This window comes from Phoxinus phoxinus (genome assembly GCF_949152265.1).
Source record: "Phoxinus phoxinus genome assembly, chromosome: 16".
Classification (NCBI taxonomy): Eukaryota; Metazoa; Chordata; class Actinopteri; order Cypriniformes; family Leuciscidae; genus Phoxinus; species Phoxinus phoxinus.
In genome coordinates, this window is record NC_136891.1 from 5097303 (window position 1) to 5117189 (window position 19887).

Consider the following 19887-nt stretch of genomic DNA (forward strand, 5'->3'; position numbering starts at 1 on the left):
ATTGCTGTATTTTGCTGATTGCTGATACCTGGTGGTGGGCCTCAGAATTTTGCCTCAGCAACGCAGAAATAAAGTCCATCTGCTATGTTTCCTGATCATCCTCTAAATCATAACTCGCCCACACTGCAAAAACCGATATGTGTTTATATGTGTTGTTTGCCTTATTCAGTAAAAATAGCTTTTTTAAGAAAGTACACTCTGAAGATTTTTAGACTTGATTTTGGAGATTGAATCTTGAATAAAAGTGTATAATTTCACATGTGTGATAGCAATCCGTCTAAATTTTCATCTTTGTTGCTTTTTCATCTTTGGGTGAGCGTGATTTGAACTTGAATAACATACCGTAGTCCAGAAACCTCTTTTAAGCAAAGTTTAATAACAGAATTAACTGGAAAAATGTTACACGGTCAAAAGACTGTATTGCTCCAATATTGCACCACAAAAAACAAACTGTCATTGCCGGAAATGACCTCATCGTCAATACAAAATATTATATTACACATATACAATTATTTACTCCTAATTATTTACTGATTGTTTAATGCACAAAATTATTTACTCCACATCTATATAAAGAAATGTGACTTATGGCTCTTACAACATGGAAGTGAAAAAAAAATTCACTGAAATAAGACAAAGTATAGTTATTTTCAAGATTCATTCTCTAAAAACAAGTCTTAATATGTTATACAGTTAGGTCCATATATATTTGGACACAGGCACAATTTTCATACTTTTGGTTCTGTATACCACCAGAATAAAATTAAAATGAAACAATCAATATGAATTTGAAGTGCAGACTTTCAGCTTTAATTAAAGGGGTTGAACAAAAATATCAAGTAAACATTTTAAGAACTGCAACCATTTTTATACACAGTACCCCTATTTTCAGGGGCTCAAATGTAATTGGACAAATTAATATAATCATAAATAAAATGTTCATTTTTAATATTTTGTTGAGAATCCTTTGCAGGCAATGACTGCCTGAAGTCTGGAACTCATGGACATCACCAAAGACTGGGTTTCCTGCTTTGTGATGCTTTGCCAGGCCTTAACTGCAGCTGTCTTCAGCTGTTGTTTGTTTGTAGGTCTTTCTGCCTTTAGTTTTACCTTCAGCAAGTGAAATGCATGCTCGATCGGGTTGAGATCAGGTGATTGACTCGGCCATTGCAGAATATTCCACTTCTTTTCCTTAAAAAACTCCTGGGTTGCTTTTGCAGTGTGTTTTGGATCATTGTCCATCTGTACTGTGAAGCGCCGTCCAACCAACTTTGCTGCATTTGGCTTAATCTGGGCAGACAGTATATTCCTATACACTTCAGAATTCATCCGGCTGCTTCTGTCTTCTGTTACATCATCAATAAACACCAGTGATCCAGTGCCACTGGAAGCCATGCATGCCCATGCCATCACACTGCCTCCACCATGTTTAACAGAAGATGTTGTATTCTTTGGATCATGAGCTGTTCCAAGCTTTCTCCATACTTTTTTCTTCCCGTCATTTTGGTACATGTTGATTTTAGTTTCATCCGTCCAAAGAATGCTTTTCCAGAACTGGTCAGGCTTGTTTAGATGCTTTTTGGCAAAGTCTAATCTGGCCTTTCTATTCTTGATGCTTACGAATGGTTTGCACCTTGTGGTGAACCCTCTGTATTTGTTCTCGTGAAGTCTTCTCTTGATTGTAGACTTTGACAATGACACGCCTACCTCCTGGAGAGTGTCCTTCACTTGGCTGGATGTTGTGAATGGGTTTTTCTTTACCATGGAGAGGATCCTGCGATCATCTACCACTGTTGTCTTCCGTGGACGTCCAGGCCTTTTTATGTTGCTGAGCTCACCAGTGGATTCTTTTTTTCTCAGAATGTACCAAACTGTTGATTTGGCCACTCCTAATATTCCTGCTATCTCTCGGATGGATTTATTTTGTTTTTGAAGCCTAATGATGGCCTGTTTTACTTGCATGGAGAGCTCCTTTGAACGCATGATGTAGGTTCACAGCAATATATTCCAAATGCAAATACTACACTTAGAATCAACTCCAGACCTTTTACCTGTTTAATTAATGAATAAATAACGAAGGAATAGCCCACACCTGTCCATGAAATCACTTTTGATTCAATTGTCCAATTACTTTTGGTCCCTTGAAAAAGGGGGGGTGGCTCTCCCAAGAGCTGTAATTCCTAAACCCTTCCTCCAATTTGGATGTAAATACCCTCAAATTAAACCTGAGAGTGTGCACTTTCAGCCCATATCCATTAAATAACTATAGCTTGAATATGTGTTGGTAAATACCTGAAAAAAAGAAAAATTGTGCCTGTGTCCAAATACATATGGACCTAACTGTACATTGTTTTTTCTCAAATGTATTTTGTTTCATGGAATTTTAGATACTTGAAACCTTACAGAAAAGAATTCATTAAGAATTGGACTTTTTTCAGAGCAAAGACTTGTGGCAAAACTGCATGATCAGTGCTTAATCCAGTCTATCTCTGTCACACAAACTGAAGTGAATATACATAAGCAATCTCATGTTATAAAAAGCCTTAAGTGAGTTTGTTCTTGTGTCATTTTTAGCCAGTGTGTAAACAGAGTGAATATACACTTAACTTCAACTACACTTACAACAAGCTCAGTCTTACAGGTCCTATCATGTGTTTTTTAACCTTTTTATTACTGTGTAATGTTGCGGTTTGAAATGAAAACGGTCTGAAAAGTTACAAAGCACAAAGTCCATTCCAAAGGGAGTTATTCTCTATATTGTATCGGAGAGCACTGTTTCTAAACTCCCTGAAACGCCTCCCGCCCAAGGCATACGCAATAAAGGGGCGATGCCTGGTTGACCTGCCTTAGTAGTGTATTGAAACTCATGTTTATGGCAAGATACGTGACATTTCCAAAACTTGGTGGAAGCGGTTGACCAATCACAACACATTGGTCTAGCGGACCAATCAGAGCACATTGCGCTTTTCGGAAGGAGGGGTTTCATAAAGACGGGAACTAAACAGGATTCCCTGTACAATGATGTAACACGCTGCTTAACCACCATAGTACGATACATCGTTGTAGAACGTCACGACTTTCCCAAAAAATGGTCGCACTTCTGTTGTTTTAACATTATAGGTAATTTACATAATCAATTGAAAGCCGTTCATTTTTTATTCATGTTAATATGCAGTATTTGACATACTCCCTTATACATGCGGTTCATTCTGTCAGCTTTCTCCACGTAATGTAATAATGAACTGAGGATTACTTCACTGTTTCGTTCCCTGTTGATTTTTGAGCATGACTGTAACGAAGGAGGCGGGAACCAGCGAACATTTAAAGACTTTAATAAAAAAACACAAAATGAAATTAAAGCAACACATAATAAAACAAAACATCAAATAAAACAGTCCAGGCCTGGTCCTCTCTCGTCCTTCACAATCGTCGCTCCGTTTATGCTTCCGCTCCTCCGTGAGAGATACGAGACCTGTGCATCGTCAATCACGCCACCGGCCAGTGCCGTTCTTCTCCTGCGGCCCTCAGCCTCGTCCTGCTCGCCACAATGACTTATGTAAGTCCACATGTCATACTAACAAGAAACTATACTTCTAACCACAGCTCGAGTGCTGTAGTTCCAACCACACAAGTTTCGAGGCTGTTTGCGAATGTACGTTGGAACTGAAAAACCAAATCGTTCAACTATGTTGGTAATGATAGAACTTGCGACCATATTTGGCTAACAATGATTTTGGGAAATGACCCCAAAGCGTTATCTGGGACAGACTGGGACGAGAGGTGCTGGGTCATTCTACGAAAATGGTGGCTTTCCTGTCCCGGCCTCAATCACCAGGAAAAACACTTAAAAGTGTCAGATAATGACACAAAATATATGTTTTTTGTTTTAATTGAAGTGTTTTATTGTTAATAAAACATTTGTAAGACAGTTATATTGCAAACTATTTGTATATATATATTGTAGAACACGGTCAGCACCATGAAATTGCCTTGTCCCTCGGGTCAGGAGTCGTGGTTTAGTGACATATTTTGAGTTAAATAATGTATTTTTCTCCCCCTTTAAATGTCATAATACAAAGGGAAGTAGTATAGTTATTTAGTGGACTACTTAAAAAACTAAAATATAAACTAAATATTATAAATAATTTACAGGGAATACCTGTCCCTCAATTTCATGTCACTGGTGTTACAATTTAAAAAAAACACCACTTTGAAAAAATTCAACATCCTTGCCAACTTCTTCCTGGGTCAAAGGCTCATTGTAGGCGTGGCTGTTTTGAAAAGCACATTGTGAGTGTGAACTCTCTCTTCACCTCTTAGCAATTTGATAAATAATTTGCTAATTTCATGCGAGGACTTAAGATGTGTCACTGGTGTTCTACAGTTTATAATAAGGGGAAAGGAAATTGTATTAATATAATTTTTCAAATTGCATGATTAAGTGATTCATTTACAATTTAAGAAGTGTGGTTTGAGCTACTGTGGCCGCCATCTTAGATATGCCATTTTGTCTGCAGATTTGTCACTGGTGTTATCGTCACTGGTGTTACTGTTGCTGCTGGTAACACCAGTGACATGATGATAACACCAGTGACAATCAATAACACCACTAACTTTTTTCTCAACATAAGGTTTCATAAAAGCCTCAACAATTATATTAATAAAGACTTGTTAGCATTTCATTACTGTTTTAATATTGTAAACACAAAAAATTGCTATGCTTTTGACAGATATGTCACTGGTGTTACATTGCGTCACTGGTGTTACCGCATGGCATATTGGTTTTCTGGCATCAGAGTTGCCCAGTTTCATAGAATATGGTTTTTGTATCTACCTAACTGTTGCTGCATTCATTAGTAAGCATTTTAAGGATATGATCATTCAATTTTGAACACTCAACTTCAATTATTTCTAATGTTACTTACAACAAAAAAACACAATGGTAGAAATAGAAAAATGTCACACAATAGAACTTTACACATGCCTGTTTAAAATTATTACTAATTAAGACAATTTCTTAATATTACATTAACTTTTTCTTTATGATTATGTATGCAAATTAAATAGTCAAATTACATTCTGGGAAGCCTGAATTGTCATCTAAAATATAGGTAACACCAGTGACAAAAAAGCAGCACAAGCATTTTTGAATGTAATGTAGTAAAAATATAAAAATACATTAAGCTGTCATTTAAGTTTATTTATAATGTTAAGAGGTTGACTATTATCTGACTATAGATTTTGGTATAAAAAAAAGAATTACATTTTTAAAAAGTTGTCTGTTCAAAAAGCCACCATTTTCATAGAATGACCCTGCTGCAACAATGTAAAATATGTAAAAATAATGTTTGGTTGATTAGTATGACACAGTTAAGCTGCGTTCTTTTATTTAGCAACAAACTTTTATTAAATGTACATTTTGCTAATCTAGTTAGGAAGCTCAAAGTAAAGATTGGCTTTTATTTTAGAAATAAATCTAGCTTTACTTTCAATGCCAAAAAAAACTTATGGAAGCTACTTTTTTGTCTGTGATTGATTATGGTGACATATTATATATGCACGCAGCCTCCTCCATCTTACGGAGCCGTGATTCAGTTTATCATGCGTCTCTACGCTTTATTACAAATTCAAAGTCCCTCACTCACAATTGCATTCTTTATGATCTGGTGGGTTGGACAGCACTGACCACCCGCATACATTTTTTATTTATAAAGCCATGCTAGGTAAACTTCCAGCTTACCTCTGTACCCTCCTCTGTCTCAATTCTGCTAGTTTTCATCTACGCTCCAAGTTGCTTTTTAATGTACCCAGGGTTTGGATAGATTTGGGGAAAACTGCATTTTTCATACTATGCACCATGGGCATTGATTAATAAGCAAAAAGATCTTAAACTAGAAACGTATATATCAACTGATACATTTAAGACCATCATAAAAAAGTTGCTAAAGGAGACATGTAGTTGTTTTTCTTGAGAGGCCATTGTATTTGAGTGATTTTTGCATGATTGTATGTATGTAGTTTTTTTTACTATGTTGTGTATGGCTGCTACCTTGGTCTGGTCTCTCTTGTAAAAGAGATTTTTTAATCTCAATGAGACTTCCTGGTAAAATAAAGGTAAAAAAAAACAAAAAACAAAAAAACATGTTCATGATATTAAGGATTTAAGAGGTATAGGTAGATATAGAAACAATAGGACAGAATTAGGATGTTATATGAGTCAAAAGGCCTCAGTTGGTCTTTAGGGAATGAAAACACACCAAATGTCTTATTTTATGTATTGCATGATTTATACACAAACACAGGTTTGATTCTCAAGAAGCATTAAATTCATTAGATTATGCAAGAACAAATTATTAAGAAGGAAAGGCAGTAGGAAATTTGCATCATTAAAGCAATGATCAAAACACAATAGAAATAGAAACATGTAACAGTGACTGGATAAGTGCATGCATGTTCTGTATATTAAATTAAAGTATCACAGTTCATTATAATGATTTATTAATGATTATTTTAATTATAATGATTATGATGTGGTTCAAAAACATTTTATAATAAATAGAAACTTCACATGCAATGAAAATGTTATGTTAATGAAAGAAGCAGAAAACATTTAGAAGGGAAAAAAATTAAATAACATGTGCTTCTAGATTTTAAAATAGGCACAATTTATATAGTTTTTTGTATAAAAGTTTGGATTTGTCTCTGAACCAGCCGTAAAAGAAAGCATAAATCAACGGGTTAAATACTGCATTCAAATAAGCCACCCACATTAGAACCTCATACAAAAGTGCCGGTATTGTGTGGTTAACAACAGGATCTATGATGTTACACATGAAATAAGGAGTCCAGCAACACATAAAAACTCCAATGACAATAGCAAGCGTCCTAGTGCCTTTCAGATCCTTTTTACTAAGTGATGAGCTATTTATAACACGAACATGTTTCTGTGCTATAACAAAAATCCTGCTGTAAATGCTGACAATTATAAACATGGGGAGGAAGTAAAACACAATCGAATATGTCACTCCGATTTCTCTTCCATGCAATGCTAAACACCCTCCCTTGCAAGCAACATGCATCTCCTCGGTTCTTTTTACCTCGATTTTCAGCTCTGAGAATATGATGCCAAAGCCAATAAAGGCAGAGAAGCACCAGCTGAACAGGATCATGGCTATGCTCACACGCGTGGTAATTCTGCTGTGATATTGCAGTGGTTGGCAAACTGCATAATAACGGTCAATTGAAATGAATGTGAGGTGCAAAACAGATGCGTTACACAGCGTAAAATCAATGCCGGAGTGAAACTTGCAGAAGAAGTCTCCAAAATACCAGCATGACTCCAAAGAGCGCACCATACTGGGGGGCATGACCAAACTGCCCAGGAGCAGGTCGGCTGCGGCCATCGAGACGATCAGGTAGTTGGTGGGTGTGTGGAGCTGCTGGAAATAGGAGATGGTGCAGATGACCCACAGGTTGCCAAACACAATCACAATGATGGTTATAGCAAAGAGGAAGTAGAAGGGAGCACGGATGACAGGAGAATAGACAGTCTTTACACACGAGTCGTTCAGTCGTTCGAAACAGAGGCCGAAAGACTCTGCTGTCCACAGTTGACTCAGAGTCATTGTACAGGCACTTGAATACCTATGAAAAAACAACTTGATTAGGCCTATTTTTTTTGGTGTAAATGGAAAATGTTAAATATAAAATGTTGTATAAAGACCAAGTGAGGCAATTAATTAAATATTTTTTAAAATATAGTTAAATTACAAAAAAAGATACATTCTTAAAATATAAACATTTGTAAATTCGATATGTGAGTGTCTTGTCTGTGTTTTTTTTTATTTTTTGTAATCTTACCACAGAGAGACTTCCTGCGCCCTGAGCAGATGATGGGACGTCTGTATGTTCTTGCCTTTTGAATACTTTCACACAGAGAGTGTGTTTCTCTGAACCAATAAAAAAGGGCTTTGTCTTGTCATGTGATAATAAGGAATTCCTAATTGGCTTTCGGGTCTCAAGATGCCGTAAGAGTAAACCGTGTGTGTTTCTAGTGGTCAGTTTGTCTGGTTGTCCAGTTAGCCCCTGCTGGTAGATAATGTAACTGCACCATCTGGAGGAAAAAGCATGTTTTTCTATTGATGCCTATTAAATAAAAATTTGTTTTGAAATATGAAATTATAATAAAGTATGTTTTGCCAGTTACACAACACTGTTTTTATGCATTTTGGGGGCCTGAAAACGCAAACTTTTTGTAAACGGGTTTCAAAGTGAACGTTTTTGAAAACGATTGCATTACCTCCATGTAAACTACAAAAACGTGAGTTTGTGAAAACAGTGACGGTATGCACATGCGTATTATGTGTTCAGTCTATAGGCGTGCATTTGTTTCTTTACAAAGTGACCTCGCCAACTACAGGCCTGACAGCATTATACAGCGGAAAGTGTATGCAATAAACTACGTAAACGTAGCCTACTACGGTGACCCAGTAGTGCACAACACTACGAAACTTAAAAAGCAAACATAAATTCACAACTCAACGGAAACAAGCCACAACACAATGAAATCAAGCCAACACAATGGAAATGCTCCCAACCAATACCCGGACCGCAGTAAAGTTCGATTTCCTTGCCACGGTTTTATAGAGTCGGCAGTCTTACAAATATATCAATACCACGATTAGTTTTAACAGTATGTAACAGTTTTAAGTTGTTTTACAACTTAAAACTTTTAAAAAGTTCTAAAAAACTTTCTGAAACAAAGGTGACGTTTGCTGATTAAATCATGTGACTTTAGCAGTTTGATACCCGCTCCGAACCACTGTTCATGAACCACTGTTCATGTATGCTATTACAAATTCAGCATTTGCAATAAAATCAGCTCTAAAAATATTTTTGGATGTGCCTTATGCAATGTTGCTGGTAAAAAACACACACATTATATCTCATATCTAAGAACAAACTTTTTCAAAAATAATGCTTTACCTGAGAAGGAAGTGAAGTGATGGCCAAGAATGGCCCTCCTCTTCCTCCTCTTCTCGTCCTCTGCATTTAACCCATCCAAGTTTGTGCACACACATTAGGAGCAGTGAGTAGTGGGATTCACCTCAGTCGTTTTTCTGCCGGTATTGAGATTCGAACCCATGACCTTCAGGTTACAAGTCCGACTCTAACTATTAGGCCACAACTGCCCCAATGATATTACTGTCATAATTTTGTAGTGACCATGGCTGTCAAGCTCAAAAGTTGGAAAAAAAATTAACCCCATAAAAACATAAACATAGTCTACACAGCATGTTCACTACATTTCTAGTCCTCTGAAGTTTTATGTGATGAAAAGTTATTATTCATTGAAAATATTACCCTCTGCTGCAGCTCTTAAATGTCTTTTTACAGTTGTTATTTGTCATATGGCGTCAGAGGATTCAATTATTTATATGTTCATATTTAAATAATTTTATGGTGCTATCCTGGTAAGCTATACCAGGAGTCGTCGGTGTCCAAAAGAGAGTCACTGCATTATTAACTGGTTGTTAGAACATGATTTAAATAGTAACAAAAGCAGCTCATTTGAGAACATTTTCTGCATTGATGAAACGGTATCATGTGTGCTATCATGCTAATTGTCACTTAAATGCATTTACTTTATGCTGATAATTTATAATAATGCACTACTGTATGATTTAATAGTAAATGTTTATATAAACTAATATATGCCATTTTATTTCATGCTGTTTGTGTTGTTTTTAGAGTCCAAGGCCATCTGATGATTGTTTGTTAATTATCTCTTAATGATACTAAGCTCTTTCATTCTACTCATTTAATCTGCTGCTGGATTGGGAAATTTGGATTAAAGTTCGTCTCTTGACTGGCATTTCATATCACGCCTGGGATAAAGATCAGTGGGTGATTATGGTAAACAGGCTGATGTCATACTGCACCTAATGGGTTATTAGTGCTGAGGAGCCTGTTGTTGTATTCATCCAAATGACTGACAGTGTTAATGATGGGACTTCACACATTTGGATTTTGAGGCATGTTATAGAGTCATTAAAATGGAGTGGTTGTAGCAAGTCTCATGGGAACTTTTGCTCTCCAAAAAAACATTACATCACTATACAGAGGAGTGTGTTTAGTCCTTATGTATGTGTGTTTATGTGATAATAGGCATGAAGCAAACGCAATTGTAATTTAATGTAAATTAGATTAATTGTCATGAAATTTTAAATGTTTGAAAAAAATCTCTTATTAGAAACAAGAATCCTTTAGTGAACCAATTGCGTTCATGTAGAACAGGTCCACCCAGATCTTTGATCGGCCACATATTTTGATTCTAAACTGTGTTTCTACAGTTTAGAATCATAATTTTATGATATTCTGAATAGCTTTGAAAAGTGAAAATAAATATTATTTTTTAGATGCTGCCACGTGCTGCCAATACAGCGACGTCACGCTGAGGCATGGACTCTACAAGACTCCCCTAAAGGTGTCCTGTGGTCTCTGGCACCAAGACGCTCAAGTCCCAAGATCCTTCAAGTCCTGTAGGTTGAGGCGGAGCCACCGTGGATCGAACCTGTTGGTCCAGCACATCCCACAGATGCTCAGAGATCTGGGGAATTTGGAGGCCAGAGGAACACCTTGAACTCTTCATCATGTTCCTCAAACCATTCGTGAGCAATGTGTGCCGTGTGACAGTGTGATTATCCTGCTGAAAGAGGCCGTCAGGGAACACCATTGTCATGAAGAGTACCTGGTCTGCAACAATGTTTAGGAAGGTGGCATGTGTCAAGTTAACATCCACATGAATGACCGAACCCAGGGTCTACCAGCAGATCATTGACCAGAGCGTCACACACTCCCTCCACCGGCTTATCGTCGCCCCACAGTCCATCCTTGTGCATCACTTGGTAAAAATCACACATATAGGCCTAAATGGCCGTTCTCGTGATGTAAAATAAAACGGGACTCATCTGACCAAGCTGCCTTCTTCCACTGCTCCAAGGTCCAGTTCTCACACTCACGTGCCCAATGTAGAAGCTTTCGTTGGTGGACAGGGGTCAACATAGTGAGATGCAGCAGAGTGAGATGCACTGTGTGTTGTGACATATTCCTTCCATAATCTTCATTACATTTTTTATTAAAAAAACTTCTGTTGGCTCAGACCAGACGGGATAGCCTTCGTTGCCCTCGTGCATTAATGAGACTTGGGAGCCCAACAGCCTGTCGCCGGTTTGTACCTCCTCGGACACCGCTGGTAAATTCTCAGCCTCTGCTGACCGGTAGCAACACACAAGCCTTGACGTTTACCCAGTCACCTTGCCATAACAATTTGGTGCTTGTCAAAAGCCGCGTTTCCACCGTGGGAACTTTCCCCAGGAACTAGGAACTTTGGGGTGGTACTCGGTGTGTTTACACCGCAGGAACCAGGGTCTAAATGAAGTTCCGGGTAAATATTTCCCCCTCCGAAAGTCCCTGCTGGCGAGGTAGTACTTTTTCAAAGTTCAGGAACTTTCGGGGGTGGGACTTGTGGCTGAACATGCTGATTGGTTGTGTTCACGCCGCATTTTGATTGGATGACTCCACGCAGCATTCTATTTTAACCGGCATTTTTAAAAATCTATTGCAGTTCTGTCTGCAAATATGGAATTTAATAAAAAAAAAAACACACAGCTGGACCGACGACGAGGTTCAGGCTTTATTAAGCTTATTTGTGTAACAGGAAATTTTCTGCACGTTCGTCCCAGCCATCTCATGGTCAATGTCCGCATCGTCTAACTTTACGAGCTTTCTGAACACGCTTTAGTATCAGTTTGCAGTTTAGTATCAGTGCTCGTCTCTTTTCTGCCGTTTTGTTAATTACCTCGTTAGTAAACCAATACATCACAAACAACTGCAGCACAGTTTGAATCTCCTCCATACTTATTATAAATGTTGCGCTCAAAACTGATTACTGTCCGTCACTTGTTGGAGGTGATAAACGATTTTCACTTCACCTGTGACTGGTAAGTATGTTGTTAAAAATAATATGTAATTTTTGATGGTGTGTCCAGTGAACATATTGGCAGGGCAAGTAAACATTTTCTGATAAGAAAAACTAATAAATAAATAGAAATCCTTTCTAGTACATGGCTCATTTAAACATTTATTTATTATTTATACTTGTCCAATCTCTATTATGTATCTGATGTTGTAGGTTAGATTGAAGTACAAAGAAGTTAAAAGTTTGTTTGTCCTGTCTGTCTCCCTAATGATAAAAGTTCAACTCTTTTGGGCATTATGGGTAAACAAGTTGGCTGTGATAATAATGTGACAGGATATAGTTAATAAGCTTCAAGTGTAAAGCAGGTGAGAGGTGGTATTAACACCTTTGATTGGTCTTGACTCCTTTGAGAGTCACTCCAATGAAATGGAGGACTGATAACAAGTCTCATGGGTCCAAGACACAAAGCATCATTAATGAGGTGTGTGTGACTGGCAGCTGTGGATTTGAAGGCCCGATAGACATTTACTGTGCAAATATCTCTGGAATGGTTTTGAATAAATAATAAAAGTGTTATTATAAAAGTGTTAATAAAAGTGTTAAGCAGAGCATTATAACCTCTTCTAAAGGACAAGAGATAGGCAGACCAGTGCAGAAGTTTACTTACTGTATAGGCCTTATATAGTTTGTACTTAAGCAATTTAAAGATTAAAAGGACCTAAGTCTTAAGCCTGGAACACACCAAGCCGACGGTCGGCCGAGGGCAGATTTTCTCAGTGTGTTCCGCACCGTCGGATGAAATTGGTCCTCGTCAGTGGCGCCTCTATTGCATGTGCTATGGGGATGCTCAACACTTAAGAGAAGGTGCTTTGAATTTTGGGGTGTTTCATTATGGAGGTCGCATCGGACCACCCTTGGTATATATATATACACATGTGTATACACGCCCGCATTAACTATACTCGTTTCCGCGACTATAAGCATATATATATATATATGTGTGTGTGTAAAAGTATTCAACGCAAGGGCTATAGACAGGGGCGCAACTACCCAGTGTCAGAGGGGTATGCAGCAACAATTTTGGGACCTCTGAAAATCTTGTGCTTTAGAAATGTTAAATTCAACAATCTGGTGCACTTTGAGAGTTAAAAATTAAAAGCTCCAACCCATATTCAGTGTGCAAATTAAACAAAGAAAAATTCAAACCTCTTTTAGTTACAGTGTCTACTCTGTCTACATTACACTACTACATAATAATAGTTATAATATTAATCCCATGATAGTAATAGCCATATATTGTAAAACAAATGCACTGAAAAATAAAAGAAACTTTCATAATTAGTTTTGTACTAATTTCTATACTTGAAAGAGTATATTTCTATACTTCACATTAAAGATGTGATTGGCCCAGTGTCAATCAAGAAAATAACCAATTGGCACAAACCCAGCGCCGTCAATTAAACAAAACAAAACAAAACGAATGGGCCGCCGATGTACGAGTTTTATGGGCCGCCAATGTACGAGTTTTATGGGCCGTTAAGACAAAAAGAAAAAAAAAGTATGAAATGTATCGTATCGGCCCAAAAAAGCACGTCGGCCCATCGGGAATCTCCCGGTAGTCATGATGGCCAGTAGCCTACATGCCTGGACTGGACGTCACACTTTCAATCCTACCTGTTGCCTTTCACCATCCACTTATTTAGCTGCTGTCACATCAATTGACATGCCATCTCCTTTACCCTCTTTTTCTATTTTTTAGCCCCGACACCTTTTTTGCTTTATCCATCTTTTTCGACGACATCATACTCGTAGCCTACAGCACTCATGGCGCCCCCTCCCGCTCGCGATTTTTTAATTATTATTTAATTCCCATTTTTAACAACATGAAAAAGACTATTCAAACATGACATTAAAATATAAATATAAAAAATTACAGACTACTCGACATTTCTTGGGGGTGCTGGGCAGGTGCTATGCTATTATAGGGGGAGCTATAGCGCCACCTAGCTCCTCCCTGGCGCCGCCACTGGTCCTCATCGGCTTTGTTTCGGCCGATTTGACATGTTGAATCGGCGTCGGGCCGTCGGTGAAAGAGGGAACTCTGATTGGCTGTTCAGCTTACTGAGCGAGTCAGTGCACGAGAATAATAGCAAAACAACGAGCAAAGAAGTCAAAACGGTAAAGATAGAAGCTGTTCTAATGTTACGTCATCTTACCTGAGTGTTCCTTGGTGAATATTTCAATATCAACATGAGCGGAGTGGGAAAAAGAAAGTGTTTAGCAGAATTGATATTCAAAAAGGTAAGCACGCACCGCTTTGTGTACGGTGTGTGTATCTGCAGCCGGCAGCGTCAGTTTTCGAATATAGACGAATATATCTGCAGAAATAGACAGTTGTCACATTTATATGCCGGCGCAGAACGCAAATTCTAGCTGACAGTCGGCAGTAGTTCTCTAGATGTGTTCAAGTGCAGCTTTTTACCCCGACGACCCAGGCGACAGCACAGCGCTAGTTCGTCGCCGTCTGCTCGGTGTGTTCCAGGTTCCAGGCTTTATAGCTACTGTAAAGGCCAATTCACACTGCACCGATACAGACTTCATCGGGTTTTGTCGGATCGGTGTTATACCCCTGTTGGCGTCCGTTGGCGTTTGTCCGCGGCTGTTTTCACTGATTGAACATGTTGAATCTGCATTTCTCGGGTCATGGAGTGAGAAGTGACGTGCTGTAATCTGGTGACTGATAAAATTTTTTTGCATGTTTAATTCGATGCGTTACTTAATGTTTCTTTATTTGTGAAATGTAATAGCAATTTCTGAATGAAAATTGTTTCAAAGTAAATCCTGTTTGTTCTCGGCGGTTGTTATGTGGTTGCTAGGGCATTGTTGTGGAGTTGGTTGATTTTTTTGTTGTTGTTATAATCTCCAGAGTACATGATGTTTTTGTAACCCTAAGTTAAATTGACAGGTGTAGGAGGGTTACTTTGAATATGAGAGTATATATGGAGACAAAGCAGCTTTTAGTCCATTTATGGAGTTAAATAAGGGCATGTACTGTATATCTTTCTTTGGATATTGGTCTTTGCCAAACTCTAATTCATGAAATTGTTCTTTTTATTCTTTTGTTTAGAATTGTCAGCCTTTTACGATTTGGGACAAATGTGATGAATTCAAATGTGACTGACACTGAAAATATGTTTCTCTGCTATCCACTCCTGCTGGACTCCTGTGCGAAATTGCATCGTCTTGCTGTAGTTAAAGTGGCAATGTATGTTTTCATGGTGCTGATGATCCTCACAACTGTTTTTGGCAATCTCCTGATCATCATCTCCATCTCTCACTTCAAACATCTACAGTCTCCAACTCATCTGATCGTTCGCTCTCTGGCTGCCAGTGATTGTCTGCTGGGCTCTTTGGTCATGCCGTACAGCATGGTGCGATCTGTTGAAGGCTGCTGGTATCTGGGGGATTTTGTGTGTAAAGTGCATTCAAGTTTGGACATGACCTTCTGTATCTCTTCCATACTGCATCTCAGTTTAATATCTATTGACAGGTACTGGGCCATTTGTGATCCTTTAAGATACAAAATGAGGATCACAAACAACATTGTGACTGTATTTACTACCTTCACGTGGCTGTTTTCATTTCTCTACAGTTTTTCTGTTGTGTTTTCAGGTGTGAACAAAATTGGCTTGGAGTCGTTTATCATGCAGGTTTACTGTGTGGGAAGTTGTGTTCTGTTTTTTAACAAACAGTGGGGTCTTATATGCCCAATTCTCACATTCTTCCTTCCCGGAACGATCATGAGCTCTCTTTATATGAAAATCTTCCAAGTTGCAAGAAAGCATGCAAAGGTTATGTCAGAAAGAGTGACTGTGGCGGCAGCAGGAGGATTGAAGAGCCAAAGCTCTGCGCAAAGAGAAGGAAAAGCAGCAAAAACTCTGGCCATTGTCATGGGTGTTTTTTATCTTTGCTGGCTGCCTATTTTTATTGCTACAATCATTGACTCTTGTCTTAATTTTGTGACTCCAGCTAGTGTCTTTGATGCTTTGGTTTGGTTTGGATACCTTAACTCCACTTGTAACCCATTGATATATGGTTTTTTTTACTCTTGTTTTCAGAAGGCCTTTATGATTCTCATATCATCCTGTATTTATGGCTTCAGTGACTCACACACCTTGACATTTGAATTAATATGTCAATAATTTTTACATCAGGATATCATGTTATGCTTCACAATAGAGATTTTCCTTCTCTTATTAAGCTACATGCTTTTATATGCTATTTATGCTGACGTCGCTGATTTTGGACAATATGAGACAATATAAATAAGATTTTAGAAACATTGAAATAAACTGATCCAAGGAGGTGTTCTATATGGAAGAACCTTTGATTTAAAGTTGTGATCTTATTCTTAATAATATTCCTTATAACTGGAAGTTAGATATGCAACAGTCAATCTTAACCTAAACTGTTGCAAGGTTATGCTACAATTTAAGCTAATTTAGAAATGAAGTAGATAAAGATACAAAACGATGTATGACATACAGATGCAAAAATATTGATCACATATTCAATGTTTTTTTTTTTTACATTAAAACGATCCCTTTAGATAGAAGAACACTTGTGTCCTAGTGTGTATTTGATTTACTTTTAATGGATAAAATGTGTAGGTAAATGTAAAAATTGTATTCTTCAATATTTTAGACAAAAAACATCATTATCCTCTATAAGCTCCAAGAAATCTGTGCAGAAAAACTGTTATCTTGATCATCATGATGCCACCATGCCCTACGGTTAAGGGTATTTTCAAGGCATTATGCTAAGTATGCTGAAAGGGATACTTTTTAAAAATCAAATAAAAAGAAATTCACCCTCAAGTTGTTCCAAACCTGCATGCGTTTATCTTCTGTTGAACACAAAAGAAGATATTTTAAAGAATGTTGGTAACCAGACAGTTGACGGTAGCCATTGACATCCATATTAGGGAAAAAATACTATGGAAGTCAATGGGTGCTGTCAACTATCTGGTTACCAAAATTCTTTAAAATATCTTATTTTGTGTTCAACAGAAGAAAGAAACTCATACAGGGTTGGAACAACATGGGTGAGTAAATTATGACAATATTTTCTTTTTTTGGTGAACTATCTCTTTAAAGCAGGCATGGGCAAACTCAGGCCCTGCAGAGTTTAGCCTCAGCCCCCAACCCTAACCAAACACGCCTGAACCAGCTAATCTATGTCTTCAGGATTACTAGAAAGCTACAGGCAAGTGAGTTTTCTCAGGGTTGGAGCTAAACTCTGCAGGAAAGTGGTTCTTCAGGACAGAGTTTGCCCATCCCTGCTTTAAAGTAATATACTTCACCCATATTTTCTGTTTTCATAGTTGGTTTTAGTCATTTTATTGTTTTTGTCATTCTTATCAATTTTTGTTTGTCAATATCCTTAATTTTATGTAAATTACAGTACATTAATCCATTCTGCCATGTTCCAACGGTTCAGTCTGATGGTAGTGTAATGTGTCTCCAACCCATCCATTTATCTTCAAATCACTACACAGATGAAGTATTCATTTTTCTCTTTTTAATCTCCTGAGCTCATGTTATTTTTGTACCTAGCATTACATGGACTGGTGTACAGGGATTACCTCGAATCTAAGCATATATATGAACAAGAATGAGCTGCTCTGAGCACATTTAGGGAGTTAACTAGATGGGCATGTACTATATAAATGTTAACCTTTCTTTGGATATTTGCCTTTACCAAGCTATCATTTACAAAATTACCTTGCGTATCCTTTGCCTTATTACAATTAAAGAAATCATCTCAGCATCTGGAGCAGACGTGATGACGTCAAATGAAACTAAAACTGAGAATATGTTTCTCTGCTATCCACTCCTGCTGGACTCCTGTCCTAAAGTACATCGTCTTACTGTAGTTAAAGTGGCAATGTATGTTTTCATGGTGCTGATGATCCTCATAACAGTTTTTGGCAATCTGCTGATCATCATCTCCATCTCTCACTTCAAACATCTACAGTCTCCAACTCATCTGATCGTTCGCTCTCTGGCTGCCAGTGATTGTCTGCTGGGCTCTTTGGTCATGCCGTACAGCATGGTGCGATCTGTTGAAGGCTGCTGGTATCTGGGAGATTTTGTGTGTAAAGTGCATTCAAGTTTGGACATGACCTTCTGTATCTCTTCCATACTGCATCTCAGTTTAATATCTATTGACAGGTACTGGGCCATTTGTGATCCTTTAAGATACAAAATGAGGATCACAAACAACACTGTGACTGTATTTACTACCTTCACGTGGCTGTTTTCATTTGTGTACAGCTTTTCTGTTGTGTTTTCAGGGATAAATGCAGTTGGACTAGAGATGCTTATATTGCAGATTTCCTGTGTGGGAAGTTGTGTTCTGTTTTTTAACAAACAGTGGGGTCTTATATGTCCAATTCTCACATTCTTTCTTCCCGGAACGATCATGAGCTCTCTGTATATGAAAATCTTCCATGTTGCATTAAAACATGCAAAGGTTATGTCAGAAAGAGTGACTGTGGCGGCAGCAGGAGGATTGAAGAGCCAAAGCTCTGCTCATAGAGAGAGAAAAGCAGCAAAAACTCTGGCCATTGTTATGGGTGTTTTTTATCTTTGCTGGCTTCCATATTTTACTGTTACTGCTCTCGACCCTTTTTTCAATTATTTAACCCCAGCTGATGTTTTTGATGCTTTGGTTTGGTTTGCATATTTGAACTCCACTTGTAACCCCTTGATTTATGGATTTTTCTACCCTTGTTTCCAGAATGCATTTAAGATTCTTATATGCACTTATGTCTGTGGCTTTAAGGATTCAAACACCTTCACCTTTAAATGAATATGACGCATCACAATAAAGAACAGTGGTCTGTGATTTGAAATATTTTCATAAAAATTCTAGAAATTTGTTTATACTATGTTCAGAATTTTTTTTTAAGTTATTATAATACAACATACTATCTGTTTTGTTTTTGTTGTAAACTTAACAGTTTAAATTGAACACTAAACTAACATTTTAATCAATTTACATTAAATGGTCTCCCTTTAGAAAAACATTCTGATTTTGGCAGTTTGAATTAAATTTCCCGATTTGGATCCAGGTGATTAAAAAGTATCCTTAACTGAACAGCTGAAGCTGACCACACTTACATGATCTGATCAAAAACTGAAAAGAGAAAAAATATTATAGCTAGGAAACAAGTTACAATTTGAAAGTTCAAATTTATAGACATCTAAAGAAGGCCAGAAGGATATCTCGTACCTGTTGAGAATGTGTCGTCTGTGTAGTTGGATGGTTGAGTTTCAGAAAATCAGTATAAAATTGGTTAACAGTTGCAGATAAATAAAGGTGGGTTTAAAGAATAGTAAACTCAACACAAAGAACCAATTATCATAAAATGCTTCTTTAGAACGACATCATTCTAAAAAAAATTTGTAAAGAACCTTCATTTTTTACAGTGCACAGTATATGACTTCAGGAAAATATCTATCTTTTATTGAACATTGATGGAGTATTTTGTGCACTCTAAAAAATGCTGGACTCAGCCCGTTTGTCATTTCATTGTTTATAATAGTTTCATTATTTTTTACCCAGTTTTTGTGTAACTCAGTTGCTGGGTCAATTTGACTGAGAATACAAATGATGATGAGTTGTATTATTAAAGACTGTTCCCATCCTTTACATTCTGAACTCCAGCTCCGTCCCTTTTGTCAGTTTGTGGCCTCTAGGTGGAAAACAAAATACAATATAGTAATACTTTTAGCGATTGCATTATTAAATAAAAATAGTATGAGATGACACACTTTGCCATGCATGGCACTTTATGCTTTTTAGGTTTGGATAAGTGTGTGTGTGTGTGTGTGTGTGTGTGT

The 19887-nt window shown here is 37.5% G+C and overlaps 3 protein-coding genes across 3 annotated transcripts; 2 read left to right on the plus strand and 1 right to left on the minus strand.

The window, feature by feature from the left end:
- Positions 1–6272: 6272 nt before the first annotated feature.
- On the minus strand, positions 6273–7885 carry taar11 (trace amine-associated receptor 11). Its single transcript, XM_079583904.1, has 2 exons — positions 7861–7885; positions 6273–7644 (listed from the first exon to the last, which is right to left on the minus strand). Exon 2 carries the CDS (start codon positions 7623–7625, stop codon positions 6651–6653), a length of 975 nt encoding a protein of 324 aa, XP_079440030.1. The 5' UTR covers positions 7626–7644; positions 7861–7885; the 3' UTR covers positions 6273–6650.
- A 7190-nt stretch (positions 7886–15075) lies between these two features.
- Positions 15076–16182, plus strand: LOC306983653 (trace amine-associated receptor 4-like; the record flags this gene model as incomplete). Its single annotated transcript, XM_079584209.1, has 1 exon — positions 15076–16182. Exon 1 carries the CDS (start codon positions 15142–15144, stop codon positions 16180–16182), a length of 1041 nt encoding a protein of 346 aa, XP_079440335.1. The 5' UTR covers positions 15076–15141.
- Positions 16183–17824: 1642 nt separating this feature from the next.
- On the plus strand, positions 17825–18853 carry LOC306983654 (trace amine-associated receptor 4-like; the record flags this gene model as incomplete). Its single annotated transcript, XM_079584210.1, has 1 exon — positions 17825–18853. One exon carries the CDS (start codon positions 17825–17827, stop codon positions 18851–18853), a length of 1029 nt encoding a protein of 342 aa, XP_079440336.1.
- Between the last annotated feature and the right edge of the window lie 1034 nt (positions 18854–19887).